Source organism: Gasterosteus aculeatus, chromosome 6, assembly GCF_964276395.1.
Source record: "Gasterosteus aculeatus chromosome 6, fGasAcu3.hap1.1, whole genome shotgun sequence".
NCBI classification, from domain to species: domain Eukaryota; kingdom Metazoa; phylum Chordata; class Actinopteri; order Perciformes; family Gasterosteidae; genus Gasterosteus; species Gasterosteus aculeatus.
The window spans coordinates 4,453,282-4,469,926 of record NC_135693.1 but is presented as its reverse complement, the minus strand read 5'-3'; the positions used below and the strand labels follow the sequence as shown (position 1 = coordinate 4,469,926).

The 16,645-nt window shown below is 48.7% G+C and overlaps 1 protein-coding gene across 5 annotated transcripts in view; it reads left to right on the top strand.

The window, feature by feature from the left end:
* The window catches only part of ate1 (arginyltransferase 1), a 41,036-nt gene extending 24,977 nt beyond the window's left edge, over positions 1-16,059 (top strand). For all 5 annotated transcript variants that reach the window (XR_013467931.1, XM_040178805.2, XM_040178807.2 and 2 more), the window contains 2 exons: positions 11,207-11,327; positions 15,280-16,059. Coding sequence is in view for 4 of the 5 variants with exons in the window: in XM_040178805.2 (XP_040034739.2) it covers positions 11,207-11,327; positions 15,280-15,458 (300 nt within the window). In the remaining variant the exon portion in view is untranslated. The remainder of the gene's footprint in view (positions 1-11,206; positions 11,328-15,279) is intronic.
* Positions 16,060-16,645: the final 586 nt, after the last annotated feature.

The window sequence follows — 16,645 nt, the reverse complement described above, 5'->3', positions numbered from 1 at the left end:
TACTTTTGTTATTATAGCTGCCAAAGTCCCAACAGGGGCCGATCCAAGTGCTCCTCTCTCTCCTTTCCACACCTGTTCTAGTTGCTCATTTTTCAGTTCTCTGCTTCTTCAAGCTCAATGAAACTTATTAAGAACTTTCAGTATATGGTAGATTAGATGTGCAGCCGGGGGCTTAACCTTAAAAATAAACCTTTAACAATGTGTTTAACACTTTATATCAGGGATCCATTGTTCTGCTGTATCCATCGCGATGATGTGCAAATGCTTTTCAATCAAATATATTCTACAGAATTGCATTTGCAAACAGCAGATTCACGTGCGGGAAACTTCACGACAGGAGGGATAAAAACATAGAAATTTAAGAGCGCGAGGAAGAGCCAGGAAGAGCGGCTGCTGAAGACATTAAAGGTTGAGAGGAAGGTTACAGTGTGTTGCTCACGTGTGTGTCTTCATGCATAGTTGTAAGTGTGATTGATTTACTTTTACACAAAATTGCCTAATGTGCATGCACGCAGGAGCCAACATGCTCGGATTCACACCAAACCTCACTGAAAGATCTACAGCTTCAGAAGTATGGTGGAAGAAAGCAGCTCTACTAAGTGCAGTCCTTTGGCCCAGATCGACCATTCATCCCGTCCTCCTCTCATCCATCTACTAATTCCTCCATTTTACTGTCATTTCATTCAGATGTTCCCAGAGATTGTTCTTGTTCATGGGAGACTGTTGTCTTGTTGGGGATTATGGCAAAGTGCCACATCTTTTTGTTGTTGTTGTCCATTTACAACTTGTTTTGGGGTCTGCAGAGTGCTTTGGGTGTGTGTGTGTCTGTGTGTGTGTATGGAGTGCATCATGTGAGTGTGTTTTGCTCTGTCGCCGTGTTTTGTGTGTTGAATCTCGATCACGCTGTTTTAGCTGAGAACGCTGTAACCACAGCACCTCCCTCCCCCCCCCCCCCCCCACCCCCACGTTGGTATTTACTCCCCCAAACCCCACCATACAGTGTTTGCTATTGCAGTGTCTCGTTCACAACCTCCCCACTACTCCCTATTTTACCCTTGTGGAGGAACACAGAACAAGGGTGAGAAGGTTGCCCGGTTCCCACCTTTTGGGGCTCTCCCCCTCCCACAGAGACCCGAGCCGCATTCCCCTCACACCCTCACCACATGCAAAGTGTCTCGCCCCATTGTCCCATTTGCATATGAGCCCAAGTACTTCATTAATGCGGCGACATACTGTGGAATTGTTCAAGCCGCTCCGATGGAGAGCAAGACTCCTCTGTTATCGTGTCGGAGGTTTTTCTGATTACTGGATCCCAGTCCTGCTGTTTCCTCTTTGGAGACCAAAACACCAGCACTTGAACCCTGCTGGACACCACTCCGACCTCCTTAAAGCCCACTCCCTCTCTCGCCCTGCCCATCCCTTCACACTAATGCGGATTCATGTCAAATGCATTGCTGCCATTTTAGCCTTCAGCGCACGTCGCACCCACATTCTGATTAATGTACTTGAGTAATGTATTGAAGGTCTGCTTGTCATACCACTCATTAAGGGGCTGAACTCTGACTGCATAGTTTTGCATTTTTATGTTTTAATGCGATCAGTTAGCTAATAGAAAAGTTGAGTTGACTGTTTCTGACTGCGAGGTAATGGTTTGGTTGTGTGACGGCTATCAGGTTTTATTTATGACCCTCTGTCATGTCACTCAAATGTACTTGCGTGGAGTATCCAACCTTTTCTAAATTGATGTTTGATTATTGTAATGTAGCCCACAGTCCTTACGAGATGGTGACCGATTTGGATATTTTAATTTTCTTCATTTCCGCATTAACAGCAAAGCTTAACATCCCAATGGGAGTTGATCAGTTTAGTCACTGGTCTGCGTTAGTGAGGTAGACGTGAACTGCACTTAAAACGACTTTCTCAGTAGTAATAGAGGTGTATTGTTTATGTAAGTGACACAGGCAGCATAATGGAAGGCATTGAGACTTTATAATAGTAGTAGGAAGGTTATTTTGTCACTGTTGTCCTGTTCTTTGTACCTACCTTGTGTTGGGGATTTGGGGGCCACTGTCCAAGACCGGACTCGCTTGCATCTGTGTTCCTTTTTCAGGGTTTTTTTGGGGGGGTGGGGGGGGGGGGGGGGGGTTCTTTCTGCCAAGTCACATCCCGCGTGCCCTGGGGAACCGCTCCATGAGCGATGGCTTTAAAGGGTCTTCGCAGTGCCAAAGGCTGGCCATGGTCCTGTAGTGCCGCCTTAAAGGGTCCTAGAAGACTTGGAGTCCGGCCAGGAGCAGGGGGCCGCCTAGCCAGTGTCAGACCCTCACCTTTGTTCTCGGAGCTGGGACGGAGCTTCCCACAGAGCCTTGCTGGTTTGGCTGCCGGGCTCCGGGTTAGACGTGACATCCTGCCCCTGGCTCCTGTCCCTGCTCCTTTGGCCCTCTGATGTTGAGCTGTAGCGAGCAGAAGGTAAAGCAGTTGGAGGCTAAATGAGACCAAAGGTCTTGGCTCTCCTGCCACCCGTTTTTTGTTTTCACTTTGTCCTCATGGGCAGCTAAAAGTCATCTGCAGTAACTGAGACTGTTGTTGCTTACGGTGCTCGCTGCAGATAACAAGCTGGAGCGGCCAGCAGTACACTTGTACGGACTGTGGTCCAATAGGAAGGATCACTGGAAGTCTACTGCGGCACGGTGCGTGCACATTTCTCCAGGCTTTCATGGCAAGAGAAACCTGTCACTGCATGCTCATTACAACTCTGGAACCATCTAGATATTTTGCAGTAAACCCGTCCGGATGCAACTATATTTAACTGTGATTCATTTTCTTGGTCAGCCTGACCCCTCACTTGCTTTTTCTCACCATGTTTGACTCCCTTGTCCTCCCAATAACTCCACCATCCAGCTTCATCAGCTTGCAGAACATATCCAGAGTGTCATTAGCTTTCATTTGATACATATCCACTTTTCATTTTGGACTGAGCGGGGTTTTAATGCTGTAGTGATTTTCCGTTTCTTTGCAGAGCTGTGTGCATATGTGAGATCTTGTCGGTTATCTTTTGAAAGTACTGAATAAGCAGACTTTCATGATGATACCCGGCGCGATCACCCACTTCCCTTTACCAATGTGCAGTAGCTGGTTTTAACAGATCAAGCACTTGCATACGTGCACGCACACACACACACACACGGAATAGCCAGGTAGTTACATGAAGTGGCTCCTGCTCTTGATGATATTGTTCACAGTGAAAGAATGTCTCGTTCTCCATCCCAGGAAACCATTGCATTTTCCACATAGGGCAAGAAAGAAGGATTGACCGAAATAAGTGAAAGGAGGAAGACGGACATATGAAGAGAGAGAGGAAAAAAAGGAGTCACAAAATGTGTGCCAAATGAGAAAAGGAGGCAGGATGAAAAGGATCGCTTGTTTCCCGGCGGCACTTCACTGCCTCTCAGAGGGTCCTTTCTGCGGCAGCTGCACCTCCGTTCCCTTTCAAAGAAACTCCTCCTCGCTCACAAACAACAAACACTGTCGGAGAGGCGGTCAGTTCTCTAGCAACAGCCCGCAGTTTAGCACACGGCTTTAGGATTCGGTGGAGCTGAAATGAATCCGTCCAGGTGTCAGTCACTGTGTGGAAGAGTATGTTAGCTTCAGGCATGTTTTTCCTAATCAGTGTGTGGCTGCAGGTTTTTTCCCGTCACCTGCTGCATGAGTTTAACTCTCATTCGACATGACAAATGGCCTCCCAGCTCAGGCACGTAAACCTTTTCACGAGACGCACGTGAGCTTCAAGTTAACAACAAAAAGGACTGATTTAATATCAGATTAATCGAAACCTGAATAGCGGGTCCAAGAGGGAAACAAGGCTCGTCTTTGTGAATTGTCGCAGCGTGTAATGATGTAATGAATCTGTCTTCTCCAGGTGAGCCGCTGCAGGTCGCGACTCGCTCAGAGGCGTCGAGCCACCGCTCGCAGGACCCCGCATGCTCGTCACTGACACGCATTCATGCTGTGTGTGGACGTGTGGGACCCCACATTTCTGCCCGTCGCTTGCGGTGCATCTGGGCAGATTCGGACTGACAGCGAGTGAGTTGGAGGCAAGCGGGGGGGGGCGTTCCCCACGCAGCCCCCATCTCTGCGTACGCACGTCCTCTTCAGTACGCGCTGACGTTTTGGTCTCTCGTCTCTCTGGGATTGAAAAAGGTTTACGGTGGACGGCCGTGTGGAGCGGTGGGTTTACGCTTCACAGGCCCTGCAGGTCCAGGCACAGTCCAGCCCCCCCCCCCCACCCCCATTTCTCTTTCTGTCTATTTTTTGGGGGTGTCAGTTTGTCTTTCAGCGACTGTTTAAGAACGCAGCCACCATGCTGGTCCGGATCATAGATTGACGGAGTGATTTCATTCAAAGATGAAACATGCATATTTGTTTACGCGCGACTGTTTGCTTGGAGGTGGTATGAAGCTGCTGTTGCTGAGTGCTCCATGTTGAACCTAATGGGCTCGTTTGTTCACTGTAATATACATATCTTTTTTCTTTGCTTTTCGTCTCTGCTCTGCTTTCAAATATTTCTTTAGTTCTGCCAGCAACAACAGCCCTCGAGTTAGAAAACCTGCTCCCATCAAAATAAGATCAAAAGTCAGCCAGGCCCATTTTCACTGTCTGTTATAAGCTTAACACCCCCCCCCCCCCCCCACCCCTCCTTCTTTGGAGAAACCTTTTGACAGAAACATTTCTGTTTGATTTAGCTCAACAGGAGACCACCAACAGTGCACCTCTCAGCAGAAACATTTGTTGAATGTTTTGATATGTTCGTTGCTCTTTTATACCTCATCATCGTGTGTGCTGCCACGGTTGTGTTTTTAACAAATGATTCACAGGCTGCCGTGTCGGGGCAGCCACTGCTTGGCTTCCCCTCGGAGGAGTGCTGACAGCAGGGGGGGGGGGTCATGAGCTCATTAGGTCAGGTCAGACTATTCAGTCTCACTGAGTGCAGAAGGACGGAGTTGGGTGGGAGGGGGTGCGGGTGGCAGGAGGAGAGGGGAAGGTGTGAAGGTCACAAGGGCGAAAATGAGAGTTTGGAGATGGTGTCATGTGGAGGAGCTCCAGAGCCCGTTGGCTGCCAGCGATGAGGTGTTTGCTTTGCCATTAACTTCCCCACTATTTATTTTCCAACCTGCAGCAGCTGCCTTGTCTGAAACGCCTGCTTTCTTTTTGGCAAAGGGAATGCAGACAGATGAGCAGTGCTGGACCGATCGAGTGAGACACTCTCGTGTGTGGCAGAGGGGCCTTGCAGTCAGAAGTTTAGGGGGGGGGGGGGGGGGGGGTTAAGCTGTGGTCTGCGTCAGACGGCCGTAACAGCTCGCCTGCTCGTAAAGACCTGAGGAGATAAAGAGAGGAAAGTGGCCAGCCTGCGAGCTGATGCCCGTAAAAGCGCTGCGTTGGTTTCTCGGGGCTCCGTAGAAATGTGATCCTGTAAAAATATTTTCTCCTCATTAACCTGTCATCCGTGAAGCCATGACGCATAGCCGGGCCTGGGAGTGCTGGGGCAGACTGGGGTGGATTGAGGGGATTGCGCGGGTAGTCTAGGGGCCCGAGGCGGGGAGACCTACCAAAGCCCACAAGCTTTATTTAAAGGTGGTCCCGTGTTAATGTGTTGAGCGGGGGGGGGGGCGAAAAGTGTTTAAACAGCAGCAGTTAGCGTAAATCCCTCCCAAAACGTAGATGCACTCACATACACAACTGCGTGTGCATGTAGTCACGGACTGTGTGTGTGTGTGTGTGTGTGTGTGTGTGTGTGTGGGGGGGGGAAGTGTGTCCCTCGCGGCCTGCTCTGCATCACGGCTTGTTTGGACATGTCTTTCAATGGCGCTGTCCCTCTCGTCCCGCCTGCTTCGTCATTTGGTGTTGTTTGTGTAGCTGCGTGTGTGTTTGTGTATGCGGCGCTGTTTACGTGTGTCCATCAGCAGCCGTGCCCCCTTGTCTAGGTAGAAAGTTTGCGTTCCAAGCGGCTCCATGTGATAGAAGGGGTGCATTGTGAGAGCTGTACGTTTGACAGTGTACTGATGTCGGGATCAGGGCCCCGGCTTGTTGTTTTGTTTAAACTTTGATTGGATGAGCGTGACCCCGGGTCAGAGTGCTGGTTGGGTCTGCTCGGCTCCGGGTCACACTAGGCCCCTTTGTATACCCAGAGAGTTCAGCCTTGCCCTGAGTGACAACCAGCTGCATAAAGTACCGCAAGGAGACCTCAGATGTTGTCTGTTCAGGTTAAATGTGCTCGTCTCTGCCTCCCATTCACTATTGTGTTGAACCTCCTATAAATCAGGCTGTTATTTTTGGATGTCTTTTGCGCAGAGCAAACAGGCCGCAGTCTGACATTGGTGAGCTCATCTGTTTTGCGACCAGCCTGACATCACTGTCTCGTCAGTTGACCAGCAGATTACTGCATCACTTCATGCCTTCGTTGAGACTGCATTAAGACATCCTGCACACACACACACACACACACACACACACACACACACACACACACACACACACACACGTGAAGGCACACCTCAGCCAGGGGAAGATATGGGCAGGAAATCAGCAGCAGATGTGGGTGTAAAGTATCAAAGATGGAGGCAGGGAGCCCCTCTTACTAGCACACCCAGTCCACCTCCTGTCTTCTGGTCTTTCTTCCAGCGAGCCTGAAAGGGTCACTTTGAAGCACGACGCTGCAGTGCAATGATCCGATCCTTAAAAAGGGCCTTTAATGCGAGGTGTGATAGTGTAGATCTCCCTCGTATTAACACATGGTATCGGCATTAATAATGAAATAAAATTGTCATAAGTCGCACAACGCAAAGGCACACACGACATAAGCTGAGGAATAATTGTTTGAACATTCATTTAGTGTTTTAAAGGGAAATCGAGAAGGAAGTAGCACTTCAGCTTCAGCAGCTTTCAAAAGCGTCCTTATTCGTTTTTTCACTTTCACCGCAAACTAGTTACATTCTGAACACAGAATAGCATCCGAAATGAAGAGCGCAAAGGACAATACGGACCAGGATTATTTACGATGCATGATTTATTTTAACCTCTCGCCCGAAGTTGGCTGGGATAGACTGCAGCCCCCCCGTGACCCTGTGTGCAGGGTAAGCGGTTTGAAGATGGAGGGATTTATTTTAACCATGCAAGAGTTTCTGATTGTTGGAATTGCAGCAGTCTACAATCAAGATGAGTTTGGTGAGCTTTTATTTAGTTTCTGTTCACTTTATGTAAAGGGCGTTTTATGACACATTAAGGCAATCAGGAGTAGTGGGAGGGTGTTTTATTTTTGTGTATTTTTCAGTGTAAAAAACGACTGAATGAGTGCTTCTGCAAAACTTGGCGCTGGCAGCACAATGCATCATGTTCCACAGAGACCACGGCACTCACTTCTCTTGATCAATACAGTACTCATTGGAAAATGGCTCTGATTGAACTACATACTTTGCTTTAAGCTGTTATTAATTCTGCTGGCCCTCATTGATTTCCTGTTTTCTCAAATGAATAGTTTATTGCTCGGTCAATGTAATGTCACAATGGGTCCCAACACCCAGGTAGAGGTTGTGAAATCCCCTTTTTATTTTCTGAAAAAAGATATTGAAATGTACAATAATTGAGGACGTCCAATCCTCACATTTGACAGATATTTTGAATTAAATGATTCATGGATCCTCAAACGAATTGCTGATTCATTTTTAGATGAATCCATAGTGTTTGGTTTTCAGCTCTTGTAACACAGAGTGGAAAGATGATGGCTGCAGAAATCCTCAAATCTGTCTGATTCGCTTTAGTAGCCAATCCAGCTCTCACTGAGGTCAGGGGTCATCCTCTTGTTTGCTCCTCACAAACTCACGTTGTGATTACCAGCAGCATAAAACCCATCACCTAAGTGTTCTGAGTGAGACGTTCAAACACAGCCGCAAAACATCCAAAGTTTGAATGATACATTTTTCAACTTCTCACTTAACATTTGGGACAACCTGGCTTTCGTCAAGTGAGACTCCATCAGCCACAATAGAGTCTCACTTGATGAAAGCCTCCTTAACGCGGCACATAACAAACTGCTGGTCGGGCGAGACGAAGCGTTAGAAGCAGAAGGCCAAATCGGTGTAGGTTTTCACCAGGATTCCATTTACGTGTCTGATTAATTGCTTTTCTTATAAATCATAGGTACGGTCATGGGGCAACGCAACCTACCTTGTGCAAGAGAAGAAGTGTGTAAGAGAAGAAGACAGAACAGGGGGGGTGGACAACGAAGAAGAGGAACAAGGGGACAGTTATGCGTTTGAGTGGTCGCGTTGGTAATTAAGTTCACTTGTGTGTGTTTGGCATGAAAAGAGTGAGTGATGCTGTGTCCCGCATGGAGCTCGGCGCGATAATGGATCTACACAGTATTGTGTAACTACATGTCAAGCCCAAGTTGAGATGTGCATTTATTTACTTTTGATGAATGAGGTTCACTCGGGGGGGCAGCTTGTTATTCAAATGTGGACGTGGAGTGATTTCCCTGCTCCGGGGGAGACGTGCACCGTAGAGGATGGCCTCCCTCTGACCGCTGACCTCAGCGCATTAATTAACAGTGCATTCCCTGACTTGTGACTGTCTCCATTTTGTTTGTGTGGCGCCAATGAATTGCAGCTCTTTTTTTTCTTCTTTTTTTTTTTCTAATCTGTCAGTTTTCTCCGTGGTCTCCGTCTCGCGTCCACTTGGCTCCGCCCCTTGTCAGGCCCTCTTTCCCAGCTTCCTTCCTCTTCATCCCGCATCTTCTCTCCGTCCTGGGGCCCCTCGGTCCGATCACTTCCATCAGTTCTCACCGGCCCCTTTTCACCGTGACGTTAAATACCACCTGCACCTCCCCTTTTCTCTCGTCGCACCCGTGATCCGTCCAATCTTCCTCTCATTTCTCACACCTCCGGCAGCAGCCAAGTCTGTCCCGCTGCAGTTTCGACATGTTTCCTTCTTTCTTCGCCTTTTTTCATCCCTGTCTCCTTTTTCGTTTCTCTAAACGAGCCTTTCAGGGGTCGTCAGTCATCGGCAAAACCTCCACATCCGTCTGAGCAGGCGAGCACAGAAGCGAGGGAAGGACTGAGGGATGGTGACGGATTGGTTCGTGATGGAGGTCTTGAGCACTTAGAGAGGGAGGAGCGGAGTGCACGAAGAGAGGACCAAAAACTAAAATATATCCTCCGTCTGGGAAACCCTCAACCTTTGATCGGTCGTGTAGCGAACTAACCTTTTAAAAAGCATGTGTATTGTCACACACACCAACCATCACTTCCTGTAGCCTTTTCGGGACACTCGCTGAGGTAACGGCCTCTCAGGAACATGGGTTTGTAAAAATAGGCCCTTTCACTCGCAGACATTAAACTCCTCGCATAAGTCGGCTCTCTCGAGGACGCAAGTTCCAGGAAAACATTACTCCGTCCTCTGCTTTAAGTCGTAGGTTACCGTCCGGTAGCGTGACGGATGCTGTGAGCAAGCTGACCCTGAGGAAGAGCCAGGAGAAGTTGCCGGGGGGGCTGTGAATTAAGGGGCCTTCAAGGCAACCTGGGGAGGGAAGCAAATGAGAGGGGACATGAGGAAAGTCGGCGGTAAGCTCAGTCTTTACTTTCAGTCCAATAAAGCGAAGAAGCTGAAAGGCAAACCAGGCTTTTCCTTCCTCTCGTCTCTCATTTTCTCTCTCCTCCGTCCAGACCGCCAATAGCTGTTTTTCTCTCGGGTTGAAGCTTCACAACAAAGAACCGGTAATATAATTGTCCGCTGTGAGCTGATGTGCGCTTTCGGGAACCCACTTTGTAAAAGAAACAAAGTGCAACACAAGAACACGACCGCATGGACTAGTGGTGTTCCCAAAGGTCTGTCCTCTCTTGTTGTCATTCTTCTCCTGTCGCTCTCACTCTTGCTACTCCGTCCGCACCTTCCTGTGTGGTGTGTATGTGTGTGTGTGTCTGTGTGCAGCTTGGAACGGGCCGTGTCCCACCGCAGTGTTGAAGGAGTCCACAGAGGTGTGGCGGAGTGTGCGAGTGTTGAGCCGACTGCACTGACGGTCGCAGGAGGGTTAGCATCAGCGCTACAGACTCTTAGCATTCCACCGCCACCCGTCTGTTAGCAGATGCACTTAAAGCACGTTGTTGTCTTTCGCCTCCCATCCGAATTGCCTTTTTACGGTCTCAACCTGTGCATCAGTTTCGGCCTGAGTGTGTGAGTTTAGGAATATGTTTGACTTGTCTATGGGCGGCTGAGGATGAGGAGGGAAATGTCCAGCGGGGTTCCTACTCATGGCGTCCTACTCCGCATGTAAGAGGCCAAACTAACAGATGGCTCTGGTTGAGGGAGCCCGAGTTGGCCTTTCCTCTCTTTTAGAGTTCCTCCTGACGTCTCCCTACTGCACATTTTTATCTGTTGCGTATAAATACTGTGCGTTCTTGAAATGTTGGAGTCGTTGCCCTCCAGTTTAATGCCGCTAAAACAAATGGACATTATCGTGTGTGTTGAGATGGAGCCCGCGCGTATACGGAGTTATCTCCGCTGCTTGTGTTTGTTTGGTGGCTTCTGATGGAACACAGGTCTCTGATAATGGAGCCTTTTACTTTTCAGTTCATTCAACCGCCCCTGTGTACCCTGCAGCTGTTTTTGTTCAGCTTGGTTTACTTTCCATCCAAAATGTTAGGTCAAATACAGACTTGTACCCATTTCACAAGCACACGTTACAATATGCTGGTGTGTTTACATTTCCTGTGCTCAGCGGACAGCATAAAACTCCTGACACAGAAACTCAAACAAAATAACTTAAACAGAGCAGAGCTTGATCTAGGTCTCCCCCCGGATCCTGACCCACAGGTCAGTTTACAACTTGTCACGACCTTTTAACCCTGGAGGGTTACTGGCGTAGTGTGTGTGGGGCTGTGCTCGACCGAGGAAGCTGTAAGTGGACTGAACCGCTCGCACGACTACTGGCGCTACCACTGCTAAATAATGTTGCCATCTGCCTGTTGTATTAAACAATATATATATTAAGGGATTCATGGCGACATCGAAAAATTAAGGAAATTCTGTCATTTTATAAAAAAATGTCGAAAGCCAGTTTGACATTCTTCCCGGGCAGAACATTTCCCAATGAGTGGATTTTCCAGCAGGAGGCCTAACACGCTTTTTCTCCCCCTCTCTGTCCCTTTTGTCTCCCCAGGGACAGTACCGGCCTTCAGACCTCCTGTGCCCAGAAACCTATGCCTGGGTCTCAATAGAGCAATGCATACCCCAGCTGGAGAACTCCCGCTACGCTCGGTTTAACCAGGACCCCGAAGCAGGTAGGACCACGTGGCACTCTAGCGCTTCCATGAACCACGCAGCTTGCTGACCTGCCACACTGCGCTCCATGAACCTGCTTCACTGTGGTGCTGCACTGTGTTGTCGTTCTAAAAAGGGACCATGGTGCCATTAGATGATTAGTGATATTTGCTGTAATGGAGACTGGCAGGCGGCCATCGGATGGACCAGGCCAGGCGGAGTGTTTAATGGAGCGGGTTTCAGAGGAGAGTTTTGGAAGGGATTTTTTTTTGTTCTTGCATACATGCGTATCTAGAGAGATTAGATGGAGTCATTTTCCATCCTCCTAGTTCTCTTTTAATCAACCTCTGTTTACTCTGCCGTATGGAATCAGCCTTTCTCTGCTCTCGATGGTTTTATAGGGAATATGCAGTGAAATTTCTGCAGCTCCCACAAAAACCAAACCAAGAACCAAGAGTTCCCAGAGTTTGCATCTTGTGGCCCTGCACACCTTGTGTAGACTGTCATGGTCCATTGCAGTTAAATAAGTGTCACTGTACACATACTGTTTGATAAGACATGGCTGCAGCTTGTTGGTGTTAGTGCACATGGTGCATGGATTTAAAGGCACGCACATACACAATATGGGTTATGCACGTTTTTGTAACCCGAGTGGTGCAGTAGCCTGCAGTCTTCCGTTAGCTCTCACATTAATCTGCATCGGTAAACGGGCACCGGACAGCAAAGAGACACTGATGGACAGTAATATGGGACGTCAAGTAGACTAGAATACTTAGATGACTGCGAAGAGATGGAAAACTGGAAGGGAAGAGAGTGGGGAAACGTGAATGATTTTCATAGAGCTTTGAAGTGAAAGGGAGGGAGGCTGGTGCTTGTCTGCTGGCACTAGAAGAGAGAGAAGTATAATACAATGAGAGACAGATTGACAGGGGGGAGGAGGAAAGAAGGATATGTGATTCTGGTGAAAGGCAGTAAGAGTTTACAGAAGTGAGGTCATACCTGGACTTCTGCCATGTAGAGACTTAAAAACCCCAGCTCAAATGATGAACTTCAAGGAGAAACGCTCTCCCTGGCATCGGGGGGGGGGGGGGGCAACTCATCTGATTGCTAAAAGAAGTCAGATTGTATGGAAGGCTATGAGAAAACGACCCTGCATCTAACTCGATTTATTCCCTCAGTAAACATTGTAAATATGAGGGGGGCATTTCAAACACCGTTGGTGGGACGGCCCTTTACCGGGTCGTCATAAACCGCGTAGGTCTCACATGTCAGTCACACCACTAATCCCAGAATGGGCACAAGCGACCGGTGACCAGGGGGCAGCTTCATATCCACCTGGAGCCACTGCCTCCACCCAAGGCTCAGTATCTCCACCTACAGCCTCGCAGGTCTCCGCGCAGACTGGCCAGCGAGTGTGTGTGTGTGTGTGTGTGTCCGTGTGTGTGTCTGTGTGTGTCCGTGTCTCTTGCGTGGACTGATGGTCCTGGAGGAGTTCTGACATTTTATTTTAGTTGAGGCTTTGCTGTCTTGATGGTTCGCTCTCCGGCCTTTTATTGTCTATACATGTTTGTATCTTTTCTTAACGTCACATGATCAATACCTTGAATCGCCTTGAGTCTGAATAAATATCCATAGATAAAATCGCACTCCTTAGTGTGTTGTGAAGATATTTTCCACTCTGGGCCTCTTTGCTCACAGTGCTTTCCTTACAAGGGTGTCTCGCTTCTCTTTCCTTCATTCAACGGAAAGTGTCCTTAATCCAAGTTATCCACATTTAGGCTACAGCTCCTGAAATGTCACCTTATCACCACAGTTAAGATGAATGGACTACTGTGAGATATTTTACATAGCTTGGTAGGGAGGAGGTTTGGATTGTAGGAATGTACGTATTTTTTCTCTCCTCCTTGAAGTCTAGTAGTAGTTTGTCCTGTCCAAAATAGCAATTACTCAGTACATCTCCAGTTGCGTTCACACACATGCTGATAATACAACCAGGAGTTCTACAGCGACAGGGTGCTCTATCCAAAAATAACATCTTCGTTCAAGACATTTCAGTTTTCATAGTCGGGCCGTAGTAAGGCCTCGCCTCGGCCGAGGAGAAAACCGGGGGGACCAGGTTACAGAGCTGCAGTCCTAATGAGGTGTGTAAAGACAGCTAATCCAAAGTTTACACTCGGCTCACGTTGATTACATGCCTGCTGCTGACACATCGACCAGCAAATGTACACACAGCGTCTCCACACAGACACACATTCTACACAGCATGTGTGCTGTCTCTCACACAGCCACAAGCTAGTGTTTGCTTGAGGGGGAGAGGAGTAAGGACACCCCCCCCACCACCCCCATCAAAGGAAAACCCACATTCTGCTGTAGCTCCGCTTTCATCCATGCAGAGAGACGTTAGCCGCCCTCTGCCTTCTCCCCTGAGCTCTCTGGCTGCTCCAGTTTACACTTTCATATCTTGTCGACTGTCAGAGGTACTTTGCTCTGCTCTTCAGAAGGCTTCCTGCTACTCAGCCTACTCGTGCTGGTGTGTGGGAGGGGGGGTGATATCACTTCTCTCTGCTTCTTGTTGTAATGCGGGAGGTAGTTTTTGTTTCTTTATTTTTGATTCTCCCAGATCTCCTGCACTTTACTTCACCCTCATTTTAAATAACAATAATGGTAATAATATCCTTTAAAATCCAGAGGAACTTACACAGAGCTGCAGGGATTCAGAGTCAGCTGGACGCGGGGGTGCTGACCCCGGAGCTTGAACCCAGGTCTTCTGGTCGCTCCGTCATTTAGGCCTTTTTCCTTTTCAGACGCAAGCGCCGTTTGGGACGGGCGACATTGGGTCACAGGAGCCGGTCGTAACCCGGCGGCCTGCCTTTGACGGTCGCCCGGTGTTAAGCAAGTGTTGTGACAGTTTGAGATGGATGGGAAGAGAGAGGGGGAGCGTGGCGAGGTGTCTGGGCCCTCAGCCTCGACTCTGACCCTCTCACTCCCTCACCGACCCTCGGCACTCCTCTTCCCTCCCGCGACCCCGAGGAGCCGTGACCTCAGAGCAGCGTGTCACTGAACGTCCGGTGGGCCTGGCGGGAACGGGGTCTGGAGACACTCAAAGCGGGGGGAGGGGGTCACTGGTGGAGGACGGGAGTGAGTGAACAAGCACTGGAAGATGTTTATATGTGGAGCGGATGTTTGGATTGCCTCGAGTTGGAGGGAAAGAGCGAGATAAGGCCCAGGCTGTGTTAGTGCGAAGGTTAAGAGAGCATCTCAAAGCCACATCCTCTCCGTAGTGATCTGATCTAGATCATCACAAGGGGACAGTGGGGCTTCAGAGCGGGGCCCCCGTTTCAGTAAACAAATGTACCTCTGCATGACTCTGCAAGTGGGCAGCGATGGAGAAATGCGGCACATGGCGCTCAGAGAGGCAGTGCTGAGGGCTGCTCGAGTTCTTGAGGAAGTTTGACTCGTTAATTCTTCATGGACCCAAATGACAGTTAAGTTACATAACATGTTTGCATCCTTTTGAAACCCACATTTTCCTCATGAACTGAACTGCTGCTTTTTCTTAGTTTAAAAGTGTATATCAAGCATTCCTCAGTTGTGTGCATCAGCAGTTTTTTGAGCAGGGAGAGCAGACTCGGGGGTTCAGGCATTACTGAGCAGGGAAATGAGGCTAATAAATATATAATGTATATAAAGTATTTTTGGAGATGGGGGGGGGGTTGGTTGGCGCCAATGAGCCTCGGGGCTTTGTGTTTATAACGAGCGCTCCTCCTTCCTGAGGAGCAAGCCGGAGCTTGCTGTTCACTTGGTTGAACAGTTTGGATGTTCAGTCACCGTTGTTGCACCTTCATCAGAGACTCTTTGAATTCTCTCATTCGTGACACGTCAACTTTTTACCACAATGCTTTTTATTATTGCCAAGTCACTAAGAGGTCAACCTTAAAATAACCCAATGTGAATTGTGCTTGACGTGTCCAGGAGACGCCCGGGTGCTGAAGGAGGTGGGCCGGGCCCTGGTGCTGTACCGGCGGGCCGTGATGCCTTACGCAGCCTACTCCCGCAAGCGCAAAGGCTCCAGCGACGAGGCCGAGGTGCAGCAGTACGCCGACCTGGTGGGCCAGGACTGTGCCGAGAGGATCCTGCTGTACCGCGCCTAAACGTAGAGCGCCGTGCACCCCACCTTTTTGAATGCGTCCGTGAATACGCAGACCCCCCCCCCCCCACCCCTCCAGTCTGCTTCTCTTCACGGACGTCCGTGTGTCTTCCTGACTGTCTGCCGCCGCTCCCTGACGTCTCACCGCTGCTTCGCTCTGCAAAAGCTCACTGTCGCTGCATGTGTCCATTCACCCATCGGCCTCATTCATCACTTATCTCATTTACATCTTGTTCATTGAGTAATCCCCCCCCTCCCTCCCCCCTCTTCAGGCACCGTCCTCTTGAATGTAATGAATCGCTGTGAGTTTTTTCTATCCTGAATTGTTAAGTAGCTGATGTTAGCGGTGAGGATGCTACACACAGGCGACGGCTCTCCTGACGCGGGTTTAGATTTAAGCATGTTGTCCTTTAAATGTTAAGTGATTTTGGTTGTCAGCTGCTTCTATTTTATCCACAAACATTTTATTGTTTTGTTTTTTATTCTGGGGCTTCAAAAAGCCCCAAAATGTTTTTGTCTGTAATGTTTGTAGCTTTGTTTGATTTTCTTTTAATATTATAATTGTTACTTTTGATTAAGCCAAATAAATGAGTTGTATAATCCTGGCTTGGATTTTGTGGCTTTCCTTTGCATACTAATTATTCAACACAACCCTTTATCCACTGGTGGAAGGATTTCGGGAAGAATAAAATCTCACGATTCCTCTAGCTGGTGCAGGCAGGCCAAAACATGCACGAGATACATGCCTGACTGGAGACCTGATGAAGTGGGCCGAGCGACCGGTATATATGAGGGATGAGGGATATATGAACCGGCAGAAGAAAGCACTGATTGGCTCTCTCCCTCAACCATGGTGTCTACAGGGCGGGTCTTCGGCTCAGCATAAAGGCCGGCTAGTTTAACGCGGCTATGTAACCGACTTCACATTTAACACACACCCTGGTTACAGTGTCCGCTCCCAAAAACAATCTAGACGTATAAATGTTGTATCTGGTTAACACTAAGAAGGTATCGGATGACTCAGGAACTCCCCTAGAAACACAGCAGCATGCTGCCAACCACAGACTGTAAAATGTCAACTTGACCCCAGACTACCTGCCCTGTCTGCCTGCACCCAATCCCAATAATACAGGACAGAGAGAGAGTCTCTCAACTTTAAACCACCAGGGTTGAAGAGAACAAATTATGATG